The 25,843-nt window shown below is 45.0% G+C and overlaps 1 protein-coding gene across 8 annotated transcripts in view; it reads right to left on the bottom strand.

The window, feature by feature from the left end:
* Positions 1–24,482, bottom strand: part of Ccdc30 (coiled-coil domain containing 30) — an 82,074-nt gene extending 57,592 nt beyond the window's left edge. For 3 of the 8 annotated variants that reach the window (XM_041652215.1, XM_041652218.1, XM_041652220.1), the window contains exons 1-6: positions 24,006–24,482; positions 15,716–15,897; positions 14,444–14,533; positions 12,625–12,778; positions 4,569–4,640; positions 3,055–3,170 (exon numbers count right to left, since the gene is read on the bottom strand). In XM_041652215.1, the coding sequence (XP_041508149.1) occupies positions 3,055–3,170; positions 4,569–4,640; positions 12,625–12,778; positions 14,444–14,533; positions 15,716–15,897; positions 24,006–24,414 (1,023 nt within the window). In that variant the 5' untranslated portion in view covers positions 24,415–24,482. Of the gene's footprint in view, positions 1–3,054; positions 3,171–4,568; positions 4,641–12,624; positions 12,779–14,443; positions 14,534–15,715; positions 15,898–24,000 lie in introns of all 8 variants that reach the window. The other 5 variants (XM_041652222.1, XM_041652221.1, XM_041652216.1 and 2 more) reach the window with 5 other exon arrangements.
* Positions 24,483–25,843: the final 1,361 nt, after the last annotated feature.

Raw genomic sequence — 25,843 nt, 5'->3', positions numbered from 1 at the left:
TCTCATCACAATATTGCCAAGCTCTTATGAGTTGATCTTTATATAATTGTTTAAACTTATATTCTTCATAAAACTCTGGTGAGAAAACAAAAACGAGGCTGGAGAGATGGTTGCACAATCACGAGGCCTGGAGTTTGGATCCTGGCACCTACTTAACAAGCCAGAAGTTCCACACGTTCCTGTAATCTTAGCTCCCAGGGGGACAGAGGAAGAAGCAGCACTAGGGCTTGCTAGCTTTCGATCTAGCAGAGAAAATAGGAGCTCTGAGTTCAGGGAGAGACCCTGCCTCAATGGAATAGGCAGGAGTGATACAGAAGACACCTGCCTGAATGCTTGCAGTGGCATGCACACCTCTGGCAGACAGGTGTGTGCGTACACTTGACACAGACACTAACTAAACAAACCAATAAATAAAAATAAATGAAAACGAGGGCTAGCTTGGTGGTTAAGAGCACTTGTACTGGGCAGTGGTGGTGCACACTTTTAATCCCAGCACCTGGAAGGCAAAGGCAGGCTGATGGCTGAGTTCAAGACAGGCCTGATCTACAGAGCAAGTCAGAACAGTCAGCAATACACAGAGAGACCTTGTCTTGAAACAGACCAACGAACAAACAGAAGAACACTCGTTGGTCTTGCAGAGGTCCTAGTCCAGTTCCTTTTAAGTTCCATTGTGTGTGATAACGTCCCACATCTTGTTTAAACTTGTCAGCTGGCGCAGGTTTTTGCTGCCCTTGGGATGCTGTAAATAACGCTGCTCTGAACGTGAAGGTAGAAATACGTATCTGAGGCCTTGCGTTTAACTTACACCTGGAAGCGCCATTAGCAGAGCACGTCAATGCTACGGGCAGTGCTCTGGGGGCTCCCTACTGTCTCAACAGCGGCTGTTGCACCCCTGTTATGGGTTCACCACCACAAGCAGTGGTGTCCTAGGGTTCCTATGGCTACGATAAAACACCACTTAACTTAGTGGTAACTTAGGGAGGAAAGGGTTTCTTTTGCCGACACTTACAGGTAACACTGAGGGAAGTCACAGTAAGAGCACAGGGCAGGAACCTGGAGGCAGGAGCTGAAACAGAGGCCATGGAAGAGTGCTGCTTACTGGCTCGCTCTCCATGGCCAGCTTTCATATAGCACCCAGAACCACCAGCCCAGGACTGGCACTGCCCACAGTGAACTGGGCCCTTCCACATCAATCATCAATCAAGGAAATGTACCACAGGCTTGCCCAGAGGTCAGTTTGGTGAGGGCATTTCCTAAATTGAGGTTCCATCTTCCAAAATGACTCAGGTTGACATATAGTCAGCACAAGCAGCAATGCATTATGTTCTAATTTTTCTAGTCCCAACAACATACATGACATTTCTTTTTTCCTTTCCTTTCCTTTCCTTTCCTTTCCTTTCCTTTCTTTTTCTTTCTTTCTTTCTTTCTCCCTCCTTCTCTCTCTCTCTCTCTTTCTTTCTTTCTTTCTTTCTTTCTTTCTTTCTTTCTTTCTTGTTTTTCAAGACAGGGTTTCTCTGTGTAAAAGCCCTGGTTGTCCTGGAACTCGCTCTGTAGACCAGACTGGCCTTGAACTCACAAAGATCCGCCGGTCTCTGTCTCCTTGAGTGTTGGGATTAAAGATGTGCGCTACCACCGCCTGGCAACATGTCATTTCTTATTGTTTTAATAAGGGTTATCCCAGTGGGTATTTGCTGTGGAATATTTGTTTACACCGTGTGAAAATGTGTCAATGTGACTGATTTACTGGAGAGCTGAGTGGCCAGTGGCCACGCAGGAGAGAATAGGTGGGGTTTCCAGTCAGAGGGGAACTTGAGAAGAATCTAGGCGTGCAAGAGTGGGAGGAGGACACAGAGGCGCGGTAACTGAATCACGTGGCAGAACACAGATTAATAGAAAAAGGTTAATTTAAGTTATAAGAACTAGGTGGGGGCAGGTCAGTGGTGTGCACACCTTTAATCCCAGCACTCGGGAGGCAGAGGCAGTGAATCCCTGTGAGTTCGAGGCCAGCCTGGTCTACAAGAGCTAGTTCCAGGATAGAAAAAACAACAACAACAACAACAACAACAAAAACCCTACTTGGTAAGCTAAATAAGTTTTGTGAGCTTCCCAAAGGAAAGTCCAAATACAGGTATTTAATAATTTTTAAAACTAAGTTTGTTGAGCACTTTGCACTGTATTTAATACTATAAATGTGGTTATGAAACTAAAATAATCTGAAGCTGGAGATACTACATATGAAAGTATGTATTAAAGATAATACACCACCATGAAGAAACGGTTTAGAAATACCACAACTGGGGAAGTAGAAAAAGACAAGATCTCCTGAGTAAATGGGACCTTGGGAGAGGGTTGAAGGAGAGAGGAGAGGCAGGGAGGGGAGCAGAGGAAAATGCAGAGCTCAATAAAAATCAATTAAAAAATACTACAACTGTGAATACAATAGTAATAATCACAAACTTGTACAAAGTAAGAGTAATGTTTTTATCTGATGACTGTTAATTCTATGCTGGTGTAGAAATCCTAATTTAGGGAATGCAGAGATGGCTCAGCAGTTTAGAGCACTGGCTACTCTTGCCAGAGGACCTGTGTTCAGTTCCCAGCACCTGCACGGCAGCTTACAATGACCTTTATGCAGTGGATCTGAACCTTCCTCTGTCCCCTCAGGCACTACATGCATATGATACACAGACATACCTACAACCAAAACTTCCATGCACATAGAACAGCAACAAAAACAAGCGAGCCGGACATTTATACAACAGCAATACACATAAAACATCCATACACATAAAATAACAACAAAAATAAGCGAGCCTGACATTCATACAACTGCAGTGATGCTGCTGTTCAGCACAAGTACTTAAAATGAGACGTAAGCACTGGCAGATTAAAACACACTAGGTTAGAACACAGCACCTCTGTGCCCTGACCCCTGATATTGTCAGGACCAGTCTCCCGAAGGACCAGCTTAGACCATGGGTAGCCTTGTGGCTCACACCACTGGTTGCTATTGGATACACACTAAACAAACTCCAGGAACTAAAGCACACTGACCATTTCTCCAAGCAACTTTTTCTCGGAGTCAAGCGATCGAACCCGGTTTCTTAAAGCCAGAATTTCCTCGTCCAGCCTCTGGTTGTGTTCTTTCGCTTTCCGTAGGTCTGTCGCATCTAAACAGAGAAGGAGGCAGTTACTGCTTGGGTCACAGTTTTCTTTTGGGAGGCAACGACTCTTAAACACTAACGAGTGGGGGTCTGCTGCATTCTGCATATGTGGTTGTCTGCATAGGAGAGCTGCCAAACCAGAATATTCTACCAACCTATTGTAATGAAACAGAAGCTTTGTATTTCTCACACAGGTCTAAGGAACTCTTTGAGTGTAGAGTTTCCAACAATACAGGGGTCTGGGAACATGAAACATTTCTTATTGTGTGTGTGTGGTGTGGCGTGTGCACACATGTCAGAAGACAGAATGCTGGCATCAGGTCTGTCCTTCAACCAGGTGGGTCCTGGTTCAGAGCCATTTCAATGTCCCTGGAGCTAAGATTTCAGCAGGGTGTACATTTTTTATTTTAAAGGAAAGGATTTTGGAATTTTGACTGATTTTGGAATTATTTAAAATTGATAAAAATATTCTATAAATCATTTTTGTTGTGACCATTGGAATATCCAAATTTTACAATCGCTGGTAGAATTATTAAATAGCAAAGGCAGGGTCAGATTAGCTCATTCAACACCATTCCAGGTCTATTGGCTTTCCAGTGAACAAATGTGAAGGAGCTATTGCTGAACAGACTATAAGGGTCCTTGGCTCCAGGGGTCTCAGTACCACCTGAGTTCTCTGTCCTGGTGATAGATTTTGGAATCAGATACATAAGGATTCACACATCAGATGTGGTATATTTTGTAGTTAATGGATAACCCAGGTAACCTTGCCACAGCTCAGCATCCTTATCTAGGAGATGGGGATAAACATATTCGGTACTCAACTTGTGAGGAGGATAAAGAAAATCATGAGAAGCTCCTGGCAGAGCGACTCCTGCTCCGGGGGTAGGAAGTGATGGCAGCTGCAACAGCCAGAGCAGCACTGGCTGTAGGCGTGGTACTTGTGATTGCCATTATTAAAAACATTTTAAAGATTTGTCTTACCATGTCATTTATGTCTGTGTGTCTGTGCATGTGGGCAAATGTCTACAGAGGCCAGAAGAGGGCGTCAAATCCCCTGGAGCTGAAGTTACAAGTGGTTGCGACTTGCTCAATGTGGGCGCTACAACCAAACTCGGGTCCTCTGTAAGTGTTTGTTAGCCATGGAGCTCTTACATGATGTATATATATTAATATTATTATGTATTGTGCATCTATGCCTTCATGACAGAAGAGGGCACTAGATCTCATTACAGATGATTGTGAGCCACCATATGGTTGCTGAGTATTGAACTCAGGTCCTCTGGGAGAGAGTCAGTGCTCTTAACCTCTGAGCCATCTCTCCAGCCGTCTTAAGTGATATTTTAAACTGCACATACTATGCTATTGTGTGATCTATTATTACTATATATGCTAATGACTCACCACTTTCTTTCAGTTTTATCAGATTATTTTTCAATTTTTCAATTTCCAGTCGAGCATTCTCAAGTACCTCGTCTAAAATAAAACAAAAAGAAAACATATGTACAAAAAGAAATGAGGGGCTGGAGTGATGGCTCCACAGTTAAGAACACTGGCTATTCTTCCAAAGGACTCAGGTTCAATTCCCACAACCCACACGGCAACTGTCTCTAAATTCAGTCCAGGGGATCTGTTGCCCTCTTCTGGCTTCCTTAAGCACTGAACATTTGGGGTGCACAGACATATATATCAGGCAAGCATTCATACACATAAATATAAATACCCCCATGTGGTGGTTTGAATAGGAATGGCCCCCATGTGTTTGAGTGCTTGACCCATAAGGTGGCACTGTTAGGAGGTGTGGCCTTGTTGGGGTAGGTGTGGCCTTGTTGGAGGAAGCGTGCCACTTTGGAGGCAGCCTTTGAGCTCTCATATGTTCAAGTTATGTCTAGTGTGGCAGTCACCTTTTGCTGCCTGCAGATCAAGATGCAGAACTCTCAGCTCCTTCTCCAGCACCACGTCTGCCTTTGTGCTGTGACGCTTCCCCTCGACAGATAATGGACTAAACCTCTGAAACTGTAAGCCAGGCCTCATTAAATGCTTTCCTTTGTAAGAGCTGTCATGGTCATGGTGTCTCTTCACAGCAATAGAAACCCTAACTAAGGGTTAAGACTCTTAAGACATCCCCAAAAGCAAATCAGTTGGGCATTGTGGTACCCAGCTTAATTCCCGCATCAGGTAGATCTCTGTTAATTCAGCCTACATAGAAATACCCTGTCTCAAAACACCAAAACCAAAGACATAAATGACAATCAGATTTCCTACCTTTTCTTCTCTGTGAATACCATCCTTTGAGTCTCTACAGAGATGTGATCTAGCTGGAAGCTTTCCTGGGTTCCCTTCTAGTGTTCCTACTGAACCCCTTATCGATTCCACAAAACTCTGACCACACATTCCCTGACCATTCTCTTTCTCTTTATTTGTTTATTGTGGTTTTTCTGTGTAATAGCCCTAGCTGTCCTGGAACTCACCTTATAGATCACCAGGCTGGCCTCGAACTCAGAGACCCACCCGCTTCTGCCTCCCAAGTGCTGGGATTAAAGGTGTGTGCCACTACACCTGGCCCTAACCAGCCTCTTATGAGATTAAGTTCTGAAGGGCTTGGATCACTGAGGTCACAAGGGCAGCTGAATGTTTAAAGCATGCATAACACAATCCTGCCTCACGTAAGGATGGGGAAGTCTGTTCTGAGAAACTGCTGGGAGGTAATTTTATTAGAGCATAAACACCATAGGGTATACTTGCATAGTAAGATGGCTACAGTGTTATTAAGTGATTTAATTTTATGAAACTATTGTACATAGAAGATTTCCAGATGACCAAAATGTCACTATGTGGTAAGTGGACTATATTGAGAATTTTGCCAATATCTGCTAGCAATGAAAATAACAAAATCCCAGAAATAGATTTTGGTATTGTGTCGGTCACTGTCCTCACCACTAAAAAGCATCTTAAGGAGGAAGGATTGATTTGGGCTCAGTTCTAGGGTACAGCCTATGATGGCAGAAGGAGCACAGAGTCACACTGTACCAAAGCCAGGAAGCAGAGAATGTTACGGCTCGGCTCACTTTCTCCCCTTTTTTCTGTCTATATCCCGGGTGCTGTTCACATTTAGGGTGTCTCTTCCCTCCTCTGTGGACCCAATCTAGAGACTAGATCACAGGGAAGCTCAGAGGGTGGTCTTCTAGGTGATTCTAGCTCCTGCCAGGTTGACAGTATTACCCATCAGGGGTACAAAGGAGTACACGGGAACAGCAGCTGGAGCACTGGAGTTGATGGAGGCTTTATCCCTTTGCTTCTTGAGGGCTCCTCACTGTGATTGGTTGGCGGGTTTCCTAAACCATTAGAATCAAGGATCTGCTAACACTAAGAGGCGAACACTGAGCTTTATAAGAATACCCCCAGTCACACCATGGGTGCCACAGACAGTTGTACGCATTTTATTATTATGCCAGCAACACTCAAATGTAGTGATTAGGAGCGGCAGGGCTGCGTCCCCAGCACCCCAGCCACCTGGCTAGCTTATGCCCCGAAATAACAACACACAAATTGTATTCATTTAAACACTGCTTGGCCCTTTAGCTCTAGCCCTTACTGGCAAATTCTGATATCCCGATCAACCCATCTCTAATAATCTGTAAGCACCGGTCTTACTGGGAAGATTCTAGCCTACGTCCATCCTGGGTCGGAGCTTCATCGTGTGTGCCTCAGAGAGCAGAGCTCTCATGTCCGCCCTGGAGACGGGAGCATGGTGTCTCTCTGAGGCGTCTGCCCCCAAGAGGAGAGCTGTCTGAGCTCACTTCCTCTTCCTCCCAGCATTCTGTTGTGTTTACTCCCCCCACCTATGTTTTAACCTATGAGGGCCAAGCAGTTTATTGCTTAACCAATGAAATCAACAGATTGATATATGACACTCCCACATCACTCAAATCTTCAGAGGAGATCCCACTATAACCCATCAGATGAGAAATTATATTCTAATTATAGCAATACTATTCCTGCTGCTGCCTCCAGGAGCAACTGCTCCCATTGTCAGGCATATAATTATGACAAATACAATGTAGGTGCCCACATCCCAGTGTATGGGTGAGATAAGCAAGTCAGGAACTGGAGCAGCCTGCTCAGTGCCAAGGGGAATAAATAGCATGGCGGGGGATGCCAATCCGGGGCTGTTTTCTCTGTGCTGGAGATGTGAGATGGTTTCTGTGGCACTAAAACAAGTTTACCTAGGTACTCCTTTATGGAGGAAGGGGAAGCAGAGGAACTTCAGGTGGAAAGAATATTCGAGAAAGAGAGCATCACGAGTAATGGAGAGAAGGCAGGAAGAACAAAGGAGGCAGGAGAGACACTGGGCCTTCTGGGAACGACAGGGATCCAGAGCTGCCTGGGTCTGCAGAGCAAAGGGTTGGGGCGAGTGTGGGATGTGTGCTGTAGACAGACAGAAAACATCCTGTTTGCTCCTTTAACTTTAAGAGAACCGGGGCTTCCAAAATGTTAAAAAGTTCTGAGGTGCTCCAGATACTTAGAAAACATTTGGTTTTCATTTTAAAAGCTAGGCTGTGGATGCAGTGTTGACCCACACCTGAATCCCAGCACCAGGAGGTAGAGGCAGGAGGATTCTGAGTTTGAAGCTAGCCTGGCCTATACAGTGAGCCTGAGGCTAGCTAAGGCTATATAGTGATACCCTGTCTCAAAAATAAAATCTACTTTTAGAATGACACAGCCAAATAAATTGTTTGCCCGATTTAAAAATTCATGGAGACAACCAGTGCCTTAAACTTGATTGGTCAGATGGCTGCCATATCAGTGAAGAATTCGACAACTCTGGCTTTTCATTAGCCTTAAGTGAGCCACAATCCTAGAATTGGTTTCTCTTTTGAGAGAAGACTTTGTTATATAGCCCAGAATGGAATTCACTCTGTTAACACTGATCTTGAAGTATAACATCCTTCAAATGCTGGTACAAGCATGCACCACCATACCTGGCAGGCTTTGTTACATTTTTAAGACCTTCTACTGGATTCACAGATGTATTTTCTAAGTCTACTTCTTTATTTATTATTCTAGATATAATGGGTTTGTTGTTGTTGTTGTATTTTGTTTTTTGTTTATTTTAACAGGGGCTTCCTATTCTATAGCTCTGGCTGTCCTGGAACTAGCTTTATAGACCAAGCTGGCCTTGAACTCTGCCTCTTGAGTGCTGGGATTAAAGACATGCACCACCATGCCTGGCTAGACCATGGACATATAAGTGTATTCTTTTCTTTTTTTTGAGGGGGTGGCAATATTTAATCTTTTACCAAGATTAGTAGCAACAGAAGAACAAAAGAATAAAAAGGTAAGTTGAGCTACATAACATGAAAACCTTTGGTCCAATAAAGGACACTGTCAACAGAGGGAAGATTTGTGAGACGTGCTGGAGAATATTCCTGGTGTCACACAGACAGACAGACATGTGAACAATGCAAAGGTAACTCCTCAAGGCAATATCTACTTTTACAAAAGACTGCACAATGGTCTAACGGGGTAAGCCAGTACACTTGGGCAGGATGATGGGGGTGTTTCACTCTGCAACCTTACTATCTGAATGCTAGGGCCCATTCATAATAGTGTAGGGTATGACCAACAATCTCAGGAATGCCTGGTATTCAAGGCTTGGGCAAACAGGCAGGGTTTCACAAGATGAGGAAGGTTTATGGAATAGTAAGCTTTGGCAGCCCGGCCATGTTTGCTAGAAAAGACTGCTCACAATTCAGAAGAGGAAGTATTTGAAAATCCCCTGTCTCGTAAGACACACCTATAATCCTACCACTCTGGGAGGCAGAGGAAGGTAGATTTCTGAGCCAGCCTGAACTACAGAGTGAGTTCCAGGACAGCTAGGGCTACACAGAGAAACCCTGTCTCAACCAACATCCCCCATGCCCTGAAAACAAAACCCCACTGTTAAAAAGCAGCAATGGCTGGCTGAGAGTGGTGGTGTATTCTTTGATCCTAGAACTCAAGCGGGAGAGGCAGGCAGATCCCTAAATTCAAGGATGATTTACATAGCAAATTCCAGGCCAGCCAGAGTTGCATGGTTAGACCTGGTCTCAATAGGGGGCTGGCGAGATATTAATGGGATGGAGAGAGGGCTCATTGGTTAAGAGAACTTCCCAGAGGGCTTGGATTTGATTCTTATCACTCATATGTGTAATGTGTAATGATCTGTCCTGTCCCTTTAAGAGACAAGCCAATAAGAAGTTAGAGCTAATGGGCCAAGCAATAATTTAATTAATACAGTTTCTGTGTGATTATTTCAGGTCTAAGCTAGCCGGGTGGCCGAGAACTAACGAGCATTCTCCTTTCCTCCAACATCCTCTCCCCCTCCCCCAGTTTCTCTCTCTCTCTGCTCTTCTCTCTTCTTTCCTTTCCCCTCCATAACCCACTAAATAAATATCTAACCTCACTCTGCATGGTGTGCCTATCTATCTGTCTCTCACCTGCTGCATGGCTCCCTGCCCGGGACCAGCCACCTTTGGAGACCTGCCATGTGGTCTCCTGGCATGCCCATCCATCTGTCTCTCTTCGTGGGACTGGCTGCCCCGTCGAGGTCTCTCACCCACCATGTGGCTCCCTGCCTGGGACTAGCTGCCCCTCATGGCCCACTGTAGCCACTTGGGGAACTGCACCATTCATGCCTGGGACTAACTGCTCTCGGGACCCACAGCCCACTGCCTGCTGTCACTTTGGGGACCTGCAGTGTGGTCTCTGGACCCACTGCTCACTGCATCCACTCGGGGACCTGCAGCATTTTTACTTAAACCATAACAATATGTGCTATGGAATAATCCTTCTGTATATTGGGAATATGTATTATTCCCACTGGTTAATAAAAAGCTGACAGGCCAGGGCTGGAGAGATGGCTCAGTGGTTAAGAGCATTGCCTGCTCTTCCAAAGATCCTGAGTTCAATTCCCAGCAACCACATGGTGGCTCACACCATCTGTAATGAGATCTGGTGCCCTCTTCTGGCCTGAAGACATACACACAGACAGAATATTATATATATAATAAATAAATAAATATTAAAAAAAAAGCTGACAGGCCAGTAGCCTAGCAGGAAGTTAGGAAGGAAAACCTAACTGAGAATGATGGGAAGAAGAGCAGAGTCAGGAGAGACGCTAGCCAGCTGCCTAGAAAGCAATATGTGCTAGAGGACAGGTAAAGCTGCCAGCCACATGGCAATATATAGACTAATAGAAATGGGTTATGTAAGAGCTAGTTAGTAATAAGCCTGAGCTATTGGCTGAGCATTTATAATTAAGAGAAGCCTCTATGTTAGTTATTTGGGAGCAGGCAGTCAGGACAGGAAAACTCTGTCTACACACATGGTAACTCACAACTGTCTGTTAATACCAGTTCTAGATTTGATGCCCTCTTCTGGCCTCCATGGACACATGATAGACAGAAATACGTGCAGGCAAAACACCCATACACACAAAACAATAAACCTGTTTTATGGTTGAATCTCAAAAGTGTGTTAAGTGAAAGAAAACATACACACTCATGTATGATGCCATTTATATGAAATGTCCAGAAAAGGCAACCCTAGAGACAGAAAGTAAGTAAGTGCTCCCCTAAACTGCATTTGATAAATAGAGCTCCTATTTGGCAGAACCAAGAGCAGATGTGAATATTTGCGGTCAAAAAAGGCATGTGTTCAGAACAGAAACGTGTTAGAGACTTGAGCAGGGACTGCTCCAAACTGCACACAATGTGAGCAGCCACCGCAGCAGACAAAAGGGCTCTGGGACTCTCATGGTGAAGCCGGTTAATGCTACTGTACCCTCACTATGCCAGGCTACAGTACTGACCCATTAGCAAGCATTGCCAGGGAGTGTGCAGAACCAGACCTCTTACACTACTGAGCTCTTAATTGTGCTATGGGCCACAGAATGAACCTGACCCTCCCATACAGAATCAACCTCCCATACAGAATCAACCTCCCATACAGTGCCTAGCTGTCTCGGTTTCTGTCAGCACACTTGTGTAACAAGGAAATTACTTAATGTTCCATTTTCCAGACTGAATCTCTATGGTTAAGTGGCACATGATGGTATTTTGGAAGACCACAGGAGAATGTGCCCCAGTCTCTGATCCAGTGCATTCTTATTTGGATTAGGCATATGTAAATACCCACAAGATAATGCAAGGATGCTAATAGCATCAGAATTCGTGCTAGGCTGGGCAGTGGTGGCACACGCCTTTAATCCCAGCACTTGGGAGGCAGAGGCAGGCGGATCTCTGTGAGTTTGAGACCAGCCTGGTCTACAAGAGCTAGTTCCAGGACAGGCTCCAAAACCACAGAAAAACCCTGTCTCGAAAAACTAAAAAAAAAAAAAAAAAAAAAAAAAGAATTCGTGCTATCCCAACTAGAAACATCACAATGCCCATCAACAGTAGAATGGACCAGTGTAGCGTCAGCGGAATATTATAAAGGCAGTAATAGTGAACAGAGACAATGTAAATGAGTCTCACCAACGTTTGTGAGACTAAGCAAGAGAACAAACTGAAAGAATGGATATTGCAGGCAAGATGGCTCAGAGGATAGAGGCACCTGCCCCAAAGTCTAACAACTTGCATTCAATGGTGGTGGTAACCCACATGGTAGAGGGAATCGCTTTAAGTTGTTCTTTGACTTCTATATGTGTGTCTTAGCATGTTGCCCACATTTGCAAAAATGCACAAAATAAAAATTTTAATGTATTTTTAAGGTTTTTTTCTTTTTCTTTTCTTGAGACAAGGTCTCTCTACATAGCCCTGGCTGTCCTGGGACTTATTATGTAGACCAGGCTGGCCTCAAATCCACCTGCCTCTGCCTCCCAAGTGATGGGATTGCACCATCATACCCATTTTAAAGTTTATCTTTTTTTTTTTTAAAAATGGGGGTTGGAAAGATGGCTCAGTGGTTAAGAGCTCTGGTTGTTCTTCCAGAGGACCTAAGTTCAATTCCTAGCACCCACATGGCAGCTCACTACTGTCTGTGTGTAATTCCGATATCCTCTTCTGGCCTCTGCTGGCATCAGGCACACACACAGAACAAAGACAAACTGCCCATACACATAAAATAAAAATAAATGAAATAAAAATTTAAATGAATGATATTGCATGTGATCAAAACTCAGAGACAGCATTCAAAGTAGGGAGGCGGTGATGTTTGGTGAGGAAGGAGGATCCAGCATTAGGGCGAAGGAACAAATGGGTCTTCTGGGTTCTGGGACTCCTACTGGTGGGTGGTACACAGTTCTGGGCTGTGCCTTTGGGGCGGGCCTGTCAAGCCCGTGTTTTCTGAAGACTTGGGGACACAGAAGCAATAAGTCTTTTACATGTTCATCTTAGAGTCCCTTTCCCCTTGGTATATATTGCCTCAGGTCATCCTAGTAAATCCACAGCCAGAATGGTCGGCTGAAGCCATGGCTCACCTAACTTTCTCTGCTCTCTCTCCTCCTTTTGTGGCTCCGCAGCTCTCCTCTGGATCTCCTCCAGGGACGCCCCCAGCCTCTGTGCTATGCATTCCACTTCCCTCAAGAGGCAGTTCTGAGGCTCTGCATCTCTAGCCAGGTCTTCATGCGGGCGCTGAAACGAAGTTGCAGTTAGTAAGAAGCTAACAGCAAATGTACTCTAAAGACACGTGGCTCTGCCTGGCCGAGTGGTGCACTCCTATAATCCCAGCACTGAGGAGGTAGAGGCAGACTGTGGATCTCTGTGTGCTCAAGGCTAGCCTGGTCTACAAGAACTAGTCCCGGGACAGCTAATGCTGTTACACAGAGAAATCTTGTCTTGAAAAACAAAAAACTAAAACAAAAGACATGTAGCTGCTGTCCACGCTTCAAGAACCGTGCAGAAAAGCAGCAGACAGCACTCCACCCATGTGCATTCTTTGATTAGGTTGAATCAAACAAAATTGTGGGTACTTGAGGGTTTTTTACTTGTTAAAAAAAATTCACATGCTTCAAAGCAACACACTAAGAGACTACGTTTATACTTTCACAAAAAGCAAACATAAACCATGTGTCATTTGACAGGAGGGCTGACACCACTGGTGTGGATGGTGGACTATGTGGTCTGCAGAATGTTTTCACTTGTTTCATTAATTCCAAAGTATGTACACTCTTTTAAAAAAAAGAGTTACTGTTGACAGAGGTTTCTGTCCCACCAGGTCCCACAGCCATTCAGCCCCAAATAAACACACAGAGGTCTACATTAATCATAAACTAGTTGGCCTATTAGCTCAGGCTTCTTATTAACTCTTATAATTTATATTAGCCCATAATTTTTGTCTGTGTTAGCCACGGGGCTTGGTGCCTTTTTCAGTGAAGCAGTCTCATCTTGCTTCCTCTATGTCTGGGTGACGACTGTAGACTGAGCTTTCCTCTTCCCAGAATTCTCCTGTTCTTGTTGCCCCACCTCTACTTCCTGCCTGATCACCTTGCCTATACTTCCTGCCTGGCTACTGGCCAATTGGTGTTTTATCAAAATACAATTGACATGGTTATAGACCATTATCCCACAGCAAGTTACTTTTAAAATTGTAATCACGTATGTGTGTGTGGGAGGGGGTATGCAAGTGCTTGGAAGAGGCCAGAGCATTCTACGGGAGTTGGAGTTACAGGGGGTTGTGAGTCACCCAATGTGGGTGCTAGGAATTGAACCCCAGTACATTAAGTACATATGATTAAGTACATGTTCTTAATCACAGAGCTATCTCTCTGTGTGCCTCTCCTCCCCGGCCCCCATTCCCACACAAATATATATATATATATATATATATATATATATATATATATATATTCTTTGTTTGCTTCGTTTTAAGATCTTACTATGTAGCCAGGTAGCCAGGCCGGTTTGTGATTTACAGAGGTCCACAGGCCTCTTCCTCCAGAGTGTTTGGGATTAAAGGCCACAATGCCTGGTCCAAAAGGATTCTTTCCAATATGCGGGATTAAACCTAGGACTTTTTTTTTTCATATTCTAGGCAAGTGCTTGTCCTCTGAGCTACAACCCCAGTCCTCAGTGGTCTAGAGAATGTAGCACAATGTTGAAAATTTGATCTAGTTGATAAAGACAACCAAGTGTGTGACTTTTTCTCTTTCTTTATTATGATATGTTCATAATATTTTAATATACATTTGATCAACCTTACAGTATGAATCGACACATCTTAATATATTCAGACAAGAATTAAGCAAAAGCTGACACAGAGTTAGCTAATATCATTAGGTAAAGGGATCTGAATTTTACCTGGGTAAGGTATTTTTTAGGCTGCTGCCCAGGCTCCTGGAGATTCTGATGTTCTCTTTGCAAAGGCTGACAGATTTTCTCAGATTTCACCTTTAACAAAATCAAGAAACAGAAGTTGGTTTCTGCTTGCTGCGTTAACATGAGAACCTCAATCAGACCCCTAATACCACACCAAGGCCAGGCCTGGCCAGGGGGAGTGGACATGGGCTGATCACCAGCACCCACATTAAAGCCAGGCCTGGCAGTGGGGGAGCAGAAATGGGCAGATCCGTTCAGCACACTGACTAGTCAGTGATCTCCTCCAGAACCGTAGGGGGACAGAACCAGCTACCTAGGACAGAGTGAATAGCTCCATGGGGAGCAGAAGCCAAGAACAAATCCATTCCTAACACTGGTGGATCAGGACTGAGCCAGCGACCAGATCCAGAGTCAGCCTAACCAGATCCAGTGAGCTCTAGACTCAGTGAGAGACCCTGCCTCAAAAGGTGAAGAGAGAGGAAGACCTCCACATGCACATAAATATATCCACATGCATACAATACATGCACGGGCATGCACACCCCCCCCCTCCACTGCCTATGTTTAAAAAGTTTTATTGAGTTTTAGTTCTATTAGTGGGGTACAAGAGTTTCAGTTTATTCTGCTTTGGATCAACACAGACTTGCTGACTATTATGATTTAAACATGAAATGAAATGTCCCGTTTCCCCCACCCCTACTCCCCAGCTAGCGGTGCTATGGCAGGAGGTTGTCCAGCCTTTGGGACATGGCCAATAGTAGACAGACACAGCCATTCAGGTCTAGATCTTTGCTTCCTGATCCACCAAGACGTAGACGCTGTGGCCTCCCAGTCTGTTGCAGATGGCACTGCCCAGTGAGCCTTCCTGCCATATGAACGGTACTCACTGAAGCCAGGAGCCAGAGTAAACCTCTCCTCCTTCAAGTTGCTCCTGTCAGGTATGTGGCACAGCAATGAGAGAAGTAGCAACGTGCATTAAGTAACTTATCCTCATGACTACTCTGCCGTAACTTATCCTCACGACTACTCTGCCGTAACTGAGTTCATGTCAGCTTCATAGGTAGGGCAAGGAGGCTCGTGAGGTCAGCTTGTTCAACGGCCAGCAGCTGGCAGAGGACAGTCACCCCACCACAAAGCCTCATTCTGAAGCGCGTAAACTGACTTCCTGGTATTTTAGCGAATGGCGGATTAGATGAAGGCATGCTGTCTCGGTGGGCCTGCTTCTCTCTCTGTTACCTATCAATTCTAGAATACCTGGGGAAAGTCCTTCTGGAGGCTGCTGCTTGGGTGTCTTCGAGACTCCAGCATGGAGTCCATAAGCTCTGGGGCTGTTGCTAGTGCCTTCCTCTCTCCCTCGGTCTGTTTACTGCGGCTGCTCAGAGCAAGTCTAGACAACCATTCTTGACACATTTCTTTGGGTGTCTTTATTTGGGCTTCTGTTGGGAAGAAATAACAGAAAACTATAGTTAAAAGAACTTTAGAAAAATAATTATTGTTTTATAAAATATGAAGAAAATATCCGGGCACTGGTGGCGCATGACTTTAATCCCAGCACTTGCGAGGCAGAGACAAGTGGATCTCTGTGAGTTTGAGACCAGCCTGGTCAGGCTCCAAAGCTACAGGAAGCCCTGTCTCAAAAAACAAAACAACAACAACAATAACAACAACAACAACAAAAAACCCACCAGAAAGTTCTTAATTAGAGTTTAATAATTAACAAAAACAACACTGACCCAGCTCTCTTCTCTCTGTCTTCCCAGGGTATTTGAAAACTTTCAGTAACAATAACATAAAGTGGGACATGGTAGCATACACTCAATTCCAGCACTTGAGAGGTAGAGGCAGGAGAATCATCAATTTGAGGTCAGGCTTGTCACTTAGTGAGACCTTGTTTAAAACAGAAAGAAAAGGGGCTGAGAGATAGCTCAATGGCTGAGAGTACACACTTCTCCTCCGAGGACCCACACAGGGCTGCTCACAACCACCCCTAACTCCTTCAGGAGATCTGATGACCTATTCTGGCCTCTACTGGGATTCACAGACATGTGCAGGCACACGCACCCACACAAAAGTAAAAACAAAACCTTTGAATAGAAAGAAAGGAAAGAAGGGATAGAAAGGAAAGGAGAGATGAAAAAGATGAAGGGAAAGTGATAAAAGGAAGAAATAGAGAGAGGGAGGGAGGGAGGAGGACGGAGGGGTGGGTCTACAGTCTTCCCTGTTCAGTGTCCCACAGAAACAGCAGTAACAGTGGGAAGCGGCTCCCCGTGCATAGATAAACTCGTTGCCACCAGTTTTTAATGTTTTGCTGACTAAAGAGTAAGAGCGCCTTTTAAGGTCTACTAGGGACTCAGGTGGGAGTTATGCCCCAGCTGTGCTGCTTCCTGAGCACAGGTGTGCTCCAGATGTGGCGCTCTCCATCGCACGGATTCAAGAGAAGCAGAAATAGTAACATCCTCCTGAAGACACCTAAGACTGTTTGACCTAATCCTTCTATTACTATTAATTTTTCTTACTTTGAAAGTAATAATCCCCCAAAGAAAAAAAATTTTTTTTTTTTTGGTTTTTCGAGACAGGGTTTCTCTGTGGTTTTGGAGCCTGTCCTGGAACTAGCTCTTGTAGACCAGGCTGGTCTCGAACTCACAGAGATCCACCTGCCTCTGCCTCCCGAGTGCTGGGATTAAAGACGTGAGCCACCACCGCCCGGCCCAAAAGAAAATTTTTAAAAAGAAATTATGCTATATATCATCTTTCACCATGATAGTGGGTCAAATAACAGCTGCTTTGGGAGATGGAGAGTTCAGACACTACAAACACAGGTGGCTCTTGCAAGGATGTGGGCTCGGTTCCCAGCACCCACATGGCAGCACACAGTGCAGTGGTTTGAATAGACTGCCCCCCATAAGCTCGTAGATTTGAATGCTTAGTCATCAGGAAGTGGCTGGCACACTACTTGAAAAGGATTAGGAGGTGTGGTCTTGTTGGAGTAGGTGTGGCTTTGTTGGAAGAAGTGTGTCATTGAGGATGGACTTTGAGGTTTTAAAAGCCCAAGCCAGGCCCAGTGACTTTTCTCTTCCTGCCACCTTTGGATCTGGACTAGAAGTGCCCACTGTAAGAGGAACTGTAGGCAACTTTCCCTTGTATTTCCCCATTTTACTCAGCATCTTATCCTTGCCACTCCTCTAACAGGCCGGATGATGTCCCGCTGTCCTGTACATAGTCTGTCTGTCCACTCATCTGCTGACAGACGCTGGGCTGCATCTACCTTTGCAATATTGTGCTTATGCTGCTACGGATGTTGGTGTCCAAGTACCACCTTGAGTCCCTGCTTTCTGATCTTTGGGATTTATTACCTAGGGATAGAATGGCTAGATACATAATTCTGTACCAATATCCTACTATAATAATGGTATCATTTATTTTCTCATCAGCAATGCAGAAAGGCCCTGATTTCTCCATGCTTTGTGAGCATTTATTTTCTGCTACTTTAGCCCAGGTTTATTAAAACTCACCAATATTCTCAACCATCTTGTTCCTTGTCCCACCTTCCTAAAAATGCCAGTCTGGAAAAGTTCTGTTATTCTTTATTACTGTAGGTTGCTGAGTGCTGGGAGAGGAAAATCTACGCACACAGAGTGAAACGGCTATAAATTCATGGTCTCCAGCTTCTAGGTCATCCTCTGTGTTGCCAGTTCTACTGGAAATCCTGTCTCTTACTCCTGACAGATGACATTGTTCTTCATCCTAGCAACACTAAGCCCATCAGAACCTGACATTTTTTGTTTTCACCCCAACATACAAACCTTCATCTTTAGACATCCCTATCTCTCCTTTCTCAGTGGAAAAGGTGTCCAGTCCATTTGCTGGTTCCCTTTCTGTTGTGGTAAAACACTCTGACCAAAAGCAACTCGGGGAGGGGAGGATTTACCTGGTTATACTTCCAGGTCACAGATCATCACTGAGGGACATCAGGACAAGAATTTATGCAGGTTAGAGGAACACTGCTTGCTGGCTTCTTTTCTAGGTTCCTGCTTAGCCCCCTTCCTTATACAGCTCAAGATCACCTGCCTAGGGATGGTGATGCCTGAAGTGGGCCGAGCAGGCCTGAGCCAAGTAATAATCCAAACAATCATTCAGACACACACACAGACCAACCTGACCTAGGCAATTCCTCAGCTGAAGCTTTCCTCTCCGAGGACTCTAGGCTGTGTCAAGTCGACAGTTAAGGCTAACCAGGACATTCATCCTCTTGACAAAGGCCAGCCCCTTTGCCTGTAATCTCAGCCCTATTCTCTATTTGTGCAAAGACTAGCCCCTTTGCCTGTAATCTCGGCCCTATTTTCTATTTGTGCAAAGGCCAGCCCCTTTGCCTGTAATCTCAGCCCTATTCTCTATTTGTGCAAAGGCCAGCCCCTTTGCCTGTAATCTCAGCCCTATTCTCTATTTGTTCATTTTCTTTTCCATATGCACATAATCTCCCTCTCTACTGATACTTGGCCAAGCTCAAGACACCTTTGATAGCAAAAATGAAGATATAGAACTGGCAGTAGAGTTCAGTGATAAAACTCAGAGCTCAGAGAGCCCCACCAGAGTCCCCTCTAGCTGTCGTCCTCTGGGACAGCATGTCTCTCACCAAACACACATATTTTTGTTTTGTTTTGTTTGAGACAGGGTTTCTCTGGAGCTTTGGAGCCTGTCCTGGAACTCACTCTGAAGACCAGGTTGGTCTCGTACTCACAGAGACCCACCTGCCTCTGCCTCCCGAGTGCTGGGATTAAAGGTGTGTGCCACCAACACCAGGCTGGTTTCCTGTCCTTACAGATGACTTCTATTTTTATTTGTTATCGTAGGAATTTGGCAGAACACCATATCTGGATGGACATTAGAATGAACAGCTGTTCTTCAGAAGTGCTCTGACCTTGAAGAATCTCTGCGGAAAAAGTGATGGTTTTGCTGAAGGGGCATTGCAGTCATCCCATGACTCTGGTCACATGACACCTCAGGCACCCGAGACTCCTGTATTATTGCATATTGCAAATGATACATGATTAAGAGTCATGGGGCGTGTGATGCTCTCCTTCAGCGAGACGTGGAAATTAGATCGGGGACCTTGGTATGAGGAAATACTTTGTGAAACTTTCAATAAATACCCTTTGTATGGCTATTCAGGGTTCAGTTCATCAGAAAAGGCTGGACCTTCCTGTGGCCACATAGACCTTAGAATTTCATCTTGGAGTGCCTTCTTTCTTCAAATGACTCATGCTACACGGTGCACCCCAACAATTTAGTCACTCTTCCGGGAAAGCTTTCTTCATTCTGCATTGTGATATCACGCTGTCCCATCGGCACTCTTGTCTAGCCTGTTTCACTTGGTGTTCTTTCCAGGCTTCCCCGTTTTCATGGGTATTTTAATGCTGTCATTCCCAGGAACCCACCTGGACTCTCTGCCCTCCTCTACAGTGCTAGCAGCTTGACACACCTTGGTTCCACAGACGGTTGCCTCACTGTGTAGGTGTTAGACAAGTTAGTCACTCAGGTCTTTAAATTCTTATTTCCTCATCTGCAAGACGGTGGTGTCTAGCTCATTGAGTAACTGAATTAAATAATTAGAAAAAGTCTCAAGAGTCAGGCATGGCAGGATACATCTGGGATCCCAGTGCCCAGCAGGTGGAGGTAGGAGGATGGCAGGTACAAAGTCAACCTGGACTACCTAGCAAGACCCTGACTTAAAAAAAAAAAAAAGCAGCAAGAAAGAGCAACGTTCAAGTTGGAGCAAACACAGGTGTATGGCTGAGACTCCAGATGCCCTTTAATTTTAATTTGTACTTTTCTTTCTTCCTCAGACATAAGAGGAATCAACCAAAGAATCGCCTTTAACAATCAAAAAGCTGCCTTTCTCATTGCTAGGCATACTCATGTGACCAAATTCTGACCAATAGAAGGGTAGTGGTTTGAATGAAATTGGCCCCTATAGACTCTTACTGAATGCCATTATTGAAGTTCTACCCTTGTTGGAGTAGGTGTGGCCTTGTTGGAAGAAATGTGTCACTAGGTGGGCTTTGAGGTCCTAGATACTCAAGCCAAGCCCAGTGTCATTCTCTCTTCTTGCTGCCTGCTGATCTAGATGTAGAACTCTCAGCTACCTTTCCAGCACCATGTCTGCCTGCATGTTGCCATGCTTCCCACCATGAGGAAAATTACCTAACCCTCTAAATTGTAAGTCAGTCCCAGATAAATGTTTTCCTTTATAAGAGCTGCTGTTGCCGGATGGTGGTGGTGCACACCTTTAATCCCAGCACTTGGGAGGCGGAGGCAGGTGTATCTTCGTGAGTTTGAGGCCTGGCTTCCTGATGCACACTTGTCTGGGTTTCTCTGTGAGTGCTCCTCTTCTCAGCAGGACATTCTCTGCTGCTGCGCCTCAGCAAGGCCGAGAGCTCTTCAAGCCCTAGGCCTACTACATATCATTTCAGAATCGGCCAAGGCTTTGTTTCTCTCTGCTCACACTTTGGAGACCCTTGGTTGGTTACTCAATGAACTGGGTCCTCCTCCACGTGTGTAGCTCTCACTCAGTGAGTTGTAGGTGGAAATGGGCTGGAAGCGGGAGAACAGAAACGGTCCCTCAGGGCTGACCTTCAAGAGAGGGCGGGTGGAGGAGGCAAGCTCTGGAAAACAGGACACAGGGTGGGAGGGCAATATAAAATGCTCGGACTCAGAACAGCGTGTGTCCAACTGTCAATTGAACAGCCCAGCTTGAATAATCCATTTTCCTCCTCTACCTCCGGTATTCCGGTATTCCATAGTTATAATTACCAACGGTTTAGTGACGCAGCCCGGGTGGCATCCTCAGGTCCTCCCCGTTCATCACCCAATCTGTAGCTGCTAGGCCTTTTCTCACCTCCTGATTCAGCTTCCCCATGCTTGCGGTTTGGTGAAGGCACTCAGGACATGCGCAGAAGAGCACAGCAACATTAGCAACTCGAGTTGCCGCTGCGATGCTGGCTCCCGTCCGTCCGATGTGTGCTCGGTAAAGCCCCCAGAAGGCTCATTCCGAATACAGGTCACTCACTGCTTAATGTCTGCATGGCTTCCAGAAGAGTTCAGACCCTTCGCTTGGCACCCGAGATTCTCTACAGTCTGGTTCCTGCCTTCTCATTCACTTCACCTCCTGACCCTCTTCTGCATTAGGCTTTCCCGCCACCTGACCACTGCTCCTACCACGCTGCTTACAGTGAGTTCCTTGACTCTGCACATCCAAGCTCCTCTGCCTGGGATGGTGTTAGGGCATCCCAGAACAAAATTCCCCCCCAAGTGAACTCAGATTTGCTGGTTGAGAAATCTTAAAATTCTAACACAGCAGATTTTGAGGTAATAAAAACATGTCCTTTGTATTATAAATTCTGATATCTAAACTATCAAAACCTGCCCCATTTAACAAAGGATATGAGTACAGTCTTCTCTTCAAACTAGATACTGAAGACATGGTCATTAAGCATCGTAGGCGAGCGTACCCCGAGATGTTTTGACTCCTCCCACATATAAAGGATGAGGTGCTAAGCTGAAGGAAGTGTCAGGAAACAGACAGTAACAACCAGTCTTAAATGGAAAGCAGGCAGACGGGGTAGGTGCAGTCATTTCTGCCTGTTCCTTTATTCTCTCCTAGCAGGTGCCCTAACTACAACAGAGGGACCAGAACCTCATTTCCTGCCTCTCAGTAAGCGACTGGTTTTGGACCATGTGGTCTTTATGTGACGGCTAAGAAACAAATAACTCGGTCACCAAACTGGAACAGCCAATCACGTGACTTTTCACCCTAACTGTCCTTCCTTCCTTCCATAGAAATATAATACAAGATACCTAATCTTAAAGCCAAGAATATGATTCACAAGTTGTTTCAATTCCTAACCAAAATATACTTTTTTTTAAAAAAAAGTTGAAAACAAGGTAGCAATTTGAATGCTTAACCCATAAATCAAGAGAAAGATGAAGAAAAATGTATGTCATCAATATGTAAAATGTGCATGTGAACTAGGACTGGGAACAGAAGACAAATAGTCACTGCTGGTTACGTTAGGAGGGGTTCTTGGTCCTGGCGCCATTCACAAAGGATCAACCTTTGTTATAGGAGATGCCGAGCAGTAGAATGGACCCCAGCAGCCCTGGCCACTACTGACTAGGGGCCAGGAGCACACACCCAGCTGTGACTCCACGCCTGGTGATGCCTCTTAAAATCTCCACACCCCACCCCCTGGTTTAGAACCATTCGAGGGGAACAGGAAAAACAAAACAAAACAAAACTGTACTTTCACCTTGTCACAATGCTTGTCCAATACATACTGGAGGAGAAAGCACCTTGTGACATAGGACCTAATTGCCTGTGTGCTTTCCCAAGGAATTCTGCGTAGTTTTATTTGATGTGAAAAATTAGAAAAGCTGAAGAAGTTTTTCCCTTTCTAATTTAGTACAGAGAATGGAATTTTTCAGCATTTGTAAATCGGACCTCACCCCCAGCATAAGACATCCGAAATACTGCTTCAATTGTTCTGAGAGATCAGTATTGTAACCTCAAAGTACCATGTCTCCAGTATCTAGTTTGAAGAGAAGACTGTACTCATATCCTTTGTTAAGGGGCAGTTTTTGGTACAGTTTAAAACGTAAACTTATGGGTCCTCAAACATAGGTTTACATTTATTTAAATCCGAATACCGAAAAGGCAATAGTAAGAGCCAACGAGCAATGCATACTATGAGATGAAAGTATGAGTTAAATCATATTTTCCAGGCTAAAAGAAAACTTCACTGCATTTAAATTATTCCTATTTTATATTAAGAATTCCTGTATTAGTCTTTTTTGGAGGGGGCACTGGGCCTGCTTCTTTGCCAAAAATATCTATCTTAAGTTGCTCTTGCTTGGTTCTTTTCACAAAAATTGTTTCTAATTTAGAAACTTAACCAACGAAAAGAGACACACGGATGATTTCAAGGGTCCCCACTCTAGCGAATCCCACCTTCCCAGTCGGAATTCTGTTATGCGATCATTTTTGAACGACATTATTACAAGTATAAACACATTACCTAAGTTTATATCTAACATAATACTTAGCAAGGAACAACTTTTGTATATGGGATGTGTGTGTATGGCTAACAATAAGTCCAAATCTGACATTCAATTATTTTCTATTTTCAAAACACAAGAAGAGACTTGCAATGACCTAATGCAGGTATTTGCAGCGTTTCAAATTTCCCATTTCAAGTTCACCCAAGACAACGAGCTTGCAACAGTGGAGAGAAACGGAAAATCTTCATGGTGACTGCAAGGCTGGACAGGGAGAAATGTGCAGTCAGGCAAAGCCCTGAGGGAGGGAAACGGAAGTAGGTGGCCCGTAGGTGACAGAGTGGTGGAGACGCAGGGACATTTAACAGTGCACAGCGTGGACAGGGAAGGGTGGAGATGGTCGTGGGATGAACAGGATAAGGGAACCGGTGGTCAGATGGTGAGAGAAGTGGATGGAGTTGAAGGCTGAAAGGCAGAAGGCAACTGACTTGACCTCGGATGCTGGCGTTACCAAAGGCCTGCAGAGCTTCATCTGGCTGCAAGGCTGTGCGTGAAGAAGCTGGCCCCACGGTCCTTTCCCTCAGCCTACGCACAGGGCACAGCGGTGGTTCCGGGGCCTTTGTGGCAGTCACCTTCGGGGGCAGGCAGCTCTGGATGCTAACCAGAGAGAGAAGCAAGGTTCTCCTGGGCGAACCGCGACCCGGCCGAGAACCCCAAAGCTCGCACGCCCAAACGAAGAAGCTCACCCGCGAGCCAGAAAGATCCGGAATGTGCACCCTGGGAAGAGCAGGTCCGACCCCGATCTGAAGTGAGTTTAGGGCGGCCCAGCTACAGCAGCCCAGTATTGTCATGGCAACCAAGCTCAGCAGGGGACGCGCAGGCGCGCAGCCGGCCGGAGTCATGGAGACCGCACAAGCCGTGGTTGCTAAAGGCGGTCCTTCCTGTGGTGACTGTTGTACAGCGCGCACCATTGGCCTTCAGGATCTACGAACTACACCATTGGCTCTGGAGGCAGCAGTAACCATAGCAACCGTGTCCAGCGTCTATATAACTAACTTCAGACAGGGTTCGAATTCTCGAATAGTTTCCCCGCAAAGCTCAACCTGTTCTCCTTATATTTTTCTATAAGTGACTCCTGTGATTCCAGCATAAAGGGGTGAGGCAGAATTGAGTTTGGAGCCAACTTGTGTTACACAGGAAATTCCAGTTTAGCCTGGAATAGAGTGAAATCTTGCCTTAAAAACACAAAACGAAACAAAACAAAAACCAAAACCAACCAAACAACCAACCAACCAACCAAACAAACAAACAAAAAACCCACCTATTAAGGCGAGATACTATGCGTGTAAGCAGTTCTGAATTTAGGAAGAGATTCATCATAACAACTAGAGTCCAAAGGTAAATTTCAACACTTTGGGACTCAGCTAGTTATTGTGAAAATGCAGAACTGGGCTTGACTAGAATTACATTGAAGGCTGGAACCTTTAAGGAAACCTAAGCACCGAAAGTTGTTTGGCTTCTTACTTATGCAATGCAAAATAAATATCTTTTAAAAGATTTACTTTTGTGTATGTGTCTTTGCATTGATGTGTTTATGTGCACCACATGTATGCCAGAGCCTAAGGAGGTCAAAAGACCAGATCTGGAACTGGAGTTACAGGCGTTGTGAGACCTCTTCTGGTGCTGGGAACCAATCTTGGGTCCTCTTCAAGAGCAGCAAATGCTAGTAACCACAGAACCCCAAAGTCAACATTTTTAATGATACATTTTTAGCACAGGCTCAACTTAAATCTTCATGTTCCTTGTAAGATTCGGGTACTTGTCAAAACTGAATTTTGCTTGCTTTTTGGAGAGCAACAAAACACCACTTACATTTCTTGGTTTTACCATAGCTGTCAACCTTTCCTGGATCACCTGGATACCACCATCTGGGTAGCATCCCCTATTTTCTGTGTTACAACTCTCCCCTCTCTGATCTAAGATGCTCACCTCTACCATGACCCAGCCCACTCCCATTTACCAGCTTCAGCTAAGGAAAGGTTCCTTCTTAGGAAAGATTCCTTGGTCCTCCAATCTAGATCAAATGCCTTCTTGTTTGCCTTTGTTGACTCATGTCCCCTTCTGCAAGCATTTCCACCTGCTGAACCACACAGGCACAAATGCCTGGAACGTAGGTCGACCTAGGTAAACACTGTTTTAAGCACTCAGAACAAATAATAAACTGAAGGAAGAAACAGCGATGAGTTAATGCAAATTAGCTAGTGGTTATTTCAGAGCTTTAATAAAAACAATCTGAAGGGGCTCCCGCATGACTAATACCTTGAGGACACC

Source organism: Microtus oregoni, unplaced genomic scaffold, assembly GCF_018167655.1.
Source record: "Microtus oregoni isolate MIOR12 unplaced genomic scaffold, Mior012 000005F_ref0000423, whole genome shotgun sequence".
In the NCBI taxonomy this organism is placed as follows: domain Eukaryota; kingdom Metazoa; phylum Chordata; class Mammalia; order Rodentia; family Cricetidae; genus Microtus; species Microtus oregoni.
The sequence above is the reverse complement of the archived record's forward strand: the minus strand, read 5'-3'. Positions and strand labels throughout refer to the sequence as shown.